Source organism: Spea bombifrons, chromosome 3, assembly GCF_027358695.1.
Source record: "Spea bombifrons isolate aSpeBom1 chromosome 3, aSpeBom1.2.pri, whole genome shotgun sequence".
Taxonomy (NCBI): Eukaryota; Metazoa; Chordata; class Amphibia; order Anura; family Pelobatidae; genus Spea; species Spea bombifrons.
In genome coordinates, this window is record NC_071089.1 from 53,116,604 (window position 1) to 53,121,603 (window position 5,000).

The window sequence follows — 5,000 nt, forward strand, 5'->3', positions numbered from 1 at the left end:
TGGCTGAGGCTTGACCATTCAGTCCACAGGGAACTACTATTATTTTCCCTCTCTGGCAACTTTCTATCATAATTAAGATGATGCCAGTAGTAGATAAGCATGAATTAATACATGGAATGAATATTACTTATAAGGCACAGTTTAGTGCTAAGTGGCAAAAGTGGTTTCATTATCATAAGGACCAGTGACTGTTCTGCTTTAATCACTTTTCACTTAAATTGGACTTTAAACACAACCCCACTGTATGACAATTTAGCGTTTATTTTACTATTTTATATTGGTCTTATCGTAGCATATATCCACTAAATTAAAAAGCATAAATTATTTTTGAGTATATATACTTATAGATTTATAGAGTTCTGGCAGATTCCTTGGCACCGCTGCGGAGTGTGTATGGGGGAGGATGTAATGTAGATACCATATAATGCAGCATACCTAGCACAAATTTATTGCTGGTTATTAGTCTTCACTTTGAACAGAAAGAAAAATGTGCTGTTTTGGGGAAAAATCTTGGCTTTTTTTTAAAGATGTATCAGCAACAAAAGGGAGACAATTGCTGGCACACTTTTATTTGTCCTTTCTCCAAGGAGCGAAAATGACTTCATTCTTCTCAGAAAAGATCTGCAAAAAGCTGCGGCTAAAGAATGGAAACAAAGAAACATGTTATTTTTTTATTCATTATGTGCTTTTCTTAAACAAGATTTCAGGTTGAAGCAGCAGTGAGATCATTTGACACTTATCCTATTTATTAATTTAAAATCTTTCTTAGTTTTTACTATAAGTACCCTCCATGGTGTGGATAATCACTCAGTCTAGTCATATATTTGCTTTCTTTATTTGACGTGGTAGCAGAATTTACGCTGCACAGGGTGTATATAAATAATGCTCTTATTTGCCTTGGATCCTCCATCATGACCTGGAATGTGGTTACTGGGAAGTATGCAGCCCCCTAGGCCTAGAAGATGAATTATGTGTCGTTAGTGCTGATGCCCACATATTGTTATGGTGTCCATTGAGGTCTTACTACTATGTGGTGGTCACCTTTTTGTGACAATAGAATTAATAGGAGTGGCAATTGTTTTTTTGTTTTTTTTGTGTGTGTGTGTGTGTGTGTTCTAAGAAATATGGTATTAGGGTTTTATAAATGAGAGCAAAAAGAGTGTCACAGAGGCCCCAAACACAGTAGCGAGAACTACCTCCACCACCATCTACCTGCCAGTCCTCCTCATGACGTTAAGGTGGAATATGGGCGGGAAATGGTTAAAGGAAAAAAAAAGCCTGTGGGCTCAATTGCCACTCTCCCCGCAGGCTCCCGAGCCACCACACTTTACCCCCAAACCTGTTGACCTCATATCCCTAAAACAAAAGTCGGAACTGATTAAATTATATTTAATCTGAGCCAAAAAGGTTACAGTGCGTATACGATATAATGGTAAAGGAAATTCAAAGGTCACAACACAAAAAGTATAAAAAATAAACGCAGAAATACTACACTTCAGTAAAATGTATGGGAATCTCCACATATTAAGTCCCTTGTCACAGGATGTTGAATAAAGGAAATTCAAAGTTTCTTGTCAGATTCACATTTTTATAGGAATCTCTGTCTCTTGGAGATGCCCGATTGGTGCCAGGAGAGGGGGAGTGTGAAGCCACATTACAAGGCCCCTAATGAACTCGGTCGTAAAACCCACCAGCGAACTTCTGCTAGATGTTTTAATATGTTGTTGTTTTTAGTTGCTATGGTACCCTGTAGGATAATAACTCTGGGATGATCACATCCCCCATGCTATTACAAAAAAATAGGTACCAAACAATCCCTATCTACCCGTCAGCTAGGTCACCTATTATTTTTTCTTAGGCCCGTTTAACCCCTTCCTGCGATGTTTCCTATGATTCCAGATGTCATGCCGTCAGCACACACAACATATTGATATTCTGATCTACCATATATAATAACCTAAGTTCTCAAATCTTAACTCTGAAGACTTGACGTGGGTAAAATTGCAGAGTGAGGCAGTATGAATAGCATATAGCAACTTGAAAAAGGAATGTCGAGATATAGTTATTTATGTTATATAGTGCAACATGAATTGATGAATTCGACCACTTTTTCTTTTATGTTGTGTCCATTTCAGAACGTCTGACCTTTGTACAAAGACGTCTGACCCCCTTGCTTTTTACGAAGGGGTTCACATATTAAACAATGAAATGAAACAATGCAGGTACAACGTGTGCCTTAAAACATATAGAACTTTGACACGAAACACTTCAGATGGCCTTTTTTTTCGTAGGATTGCATTGCTATACACAGCTCACATTTCTTTAAATTTGTTTATTTTTCAGGAGGACTGGAATGAAGTTGACACAGTTAAAAAAAGAGATCCCCACAATGTCAACGGAGAAGATAAGGCTCAAAATTTGGAGACCCTTCCTCCAGGTACACTTTCCATAATCGCATGTTGTGACATAAGTTAAGGCTATAATGCAGCCGCTGTTAGTAAGTCAGTGGAAGCCACAGAATTTGTGTACGCAACACTTGAAGAGTCTCTCTTGCTAAAATCTGGGTTATAAGTGCCTTCGTTTAATGAATGGACCACAGTTTTGGCATGCATGTGGCTTTTTTTTTTCTTTTTTTTCCCCTCAAGCAAAGACACACGAGATCTTGGGAATGGTCCTTTCGGTCTTTTCAAAATATTGTGATATATTTGAAGCCACAGACTGTTAAAGCACCAGTCCATGGATTGTTAATATACCACCACTTTCACACCTGCATCTACAACTGAGATGTTGTAGACAAAGGATGACAATAATTTAAAAAATACAGTGTATATAACATATGGTCTTTTGCTTTTATCTTATCTGGGCCAGTGCTTTTTAACTATATGTCTAGTATCCAGCGTGAAGGACCTGTACAATAGCCACATGCTGATAAACTTTCCCTCCATCACAATTTGTCAGGGGGTTTGGTTACCAGGTCAGGTAAGAGTCCCTGTGCCAGGGCAGGATTGGGCTCAGAATTCAGCTCGAGGCAGACAGGTCTTGATGCATCTAGTTGCAGTGGTCTGCTATAGCCTTAGACGACTTCTTAGGTGCCGTCTATAAACACAAGTGGTTGAAGCGCGGAGTCTCGGAACAGATTCACTGCATCAGACTGGGGAACAGGTAGACAGCACATACAAGGAGGTCATAGGCAAGAGGACAATAGCACGGTGCTGAAGGGGAATCCAAACGAGAAATCAAAGTCAACAGGATCAATAATCAAGGTCAGGAACAGAAATGCTCTAACAAGGAAAGCTAGGAGCACGCCCGTGTTATAAAGGTCCTTCATTGTAGGAATGGGCAACAGGTGTGTCAGGAGCAGGTAGGCATCTTATGTCCATTGGGAGGCAGAGAGTACAGAGACCCAAAAGCTGCCTGGTGACGTAAAAGATACGATACCTTCCTTACTCAGGGTCGCTTGTTTAAACATCCATGGCTCCTGACACCAGTCCTAAATTTCAGTTATAATATGGATGCATTGACTGTTGTTACAATTTGCTGGCGAGAACATTTTAATGCGCTCAGGCCCTTTTAAGAAAGACTGAGCTAGCCCTGTATACCTCTGCCTGGAGCATAACTTTTAAATGCTATGGGCACCACTTCTAGACTTGTGTGTTATTTTTAATCGGTTTTATTTGTGCAAACAATATTGTCTACTGAAATATAGTTGTCTTGTTTCCCTGTTTTTAGATGCTATCTGCTATTTTTTAGATGGTCGTCTAAGTTGCTGCTGTTGGCAGCTTGTAGTGCTTTTGTAGATATTTTTGTAATAATGTAGACTTGCACTATATACGTGTTATTTTGACCTTTTTCAGTGTAATCCTATTTACCACTGTGAATATGTTTCTGCTCTATATTACAGTTTTTGGGGAGTTTTCCATTAGCTTGAGGCAATCTACAAGTTTAGACAAACAAATAAACTTAGATAATGTTAGCGTCTGGGTATTCCTTCCTATACACAATATGCTGCTGTACCACTAATTTGTCTTAGAGCACAAAATCAAAGGGGATTTAGTAGTATGTTTACACTTAAAAAGTGTTATTACCATGGTACCTGTGGAATGTATGTTATTCTCATGGTGAAGAGCAATTTACATTGTTAAAATGGTGCAACCTACTGTTACCTCTGGTCTCACGTGATTCCTGTCCGCCAGTTACTGGCAGAAGAGTGGTCCCATTGAAGGCAACGGATGGGCCAAATGCGCACGTGAATGAAGGTTCTCAGTAGACTACTAGGAAATATTGCCCGAGAGATGACTGTAATCGACTATCCATACATGTGCGCTGTTCCCCAGATATGCCACTCTGTCCCCCCCTCGACTTACCAATGCATCCCCAGACTTCCTGGAGTCTAGCGTTGGCAGCCGGTAAACATCTGCACGATGCGCAGAGACAACCCTGCAGTGCTGCGGGGATCTGGATCCTAACCCTGCTGCTTGCCCGCAGCAGGGCTAAATGAAAAGGAAAAGAAAAACCCATCTGCCCGGCGCCCGGAACTGCATGTCCCAGGCATTGGGGGATACAAATTGCGCATCCCTGCATTAAACTCTGATTATGACCGCACCCCCACTTTAAAGACGTGTGGGGGAAAAAGTGCCTATAATCGGGCCAATATGGTATTTGTATGTGTGTAAAAGAGTTTTTTGGTACATCTCTTTTGTGTTTGTCCAGTAGTAAACAAAAGGCAATATATGAAAACTTACAACATCCTATTTATTATATGAATTGTTGCATTTTTGGAGGATAAATACCAGCTCACAAACTGACTTAAAAACAGACAGTCCTAATTGCTGTGGTTGTTACAGAATTTAGACCCAACCCTGAACCTCAGCAATAGCTGAACCTCATAATTGCTTCTATGAATCTCACTGTTGATTTTAATCTTATATTTGTGTGTTGGGGTTAGTGCAGTTCTTTAGGCACATTCCAACAGAAAAATGTTGTTGAGAAATAGACCCCTA

General features: G+C 40.0%; 1 protein-coding gene across 1 annotated transcript in view; it reads left to right on the top strand.

Moving 5' to 3' along the window:
* Positions 1–5,000, top strand: part of GALNT2 (polypeptide N-acetylgalactosaminyltransferase 2) — a 102,782-nt gene that overhangs the window by 37,096 nt on the left and 60,686 nt on the right. Inside the window, exon 2 of the mRNA XM_053458570.1 lies at positions 2,344–2,437. Coding sequence (XP_053314545.1) covers positions 2,344–2,437 — 94 coding nt within the window. The remainder of the gene's footprint in view (positions 1–2,343; positions 2,438–5,000) is intronic.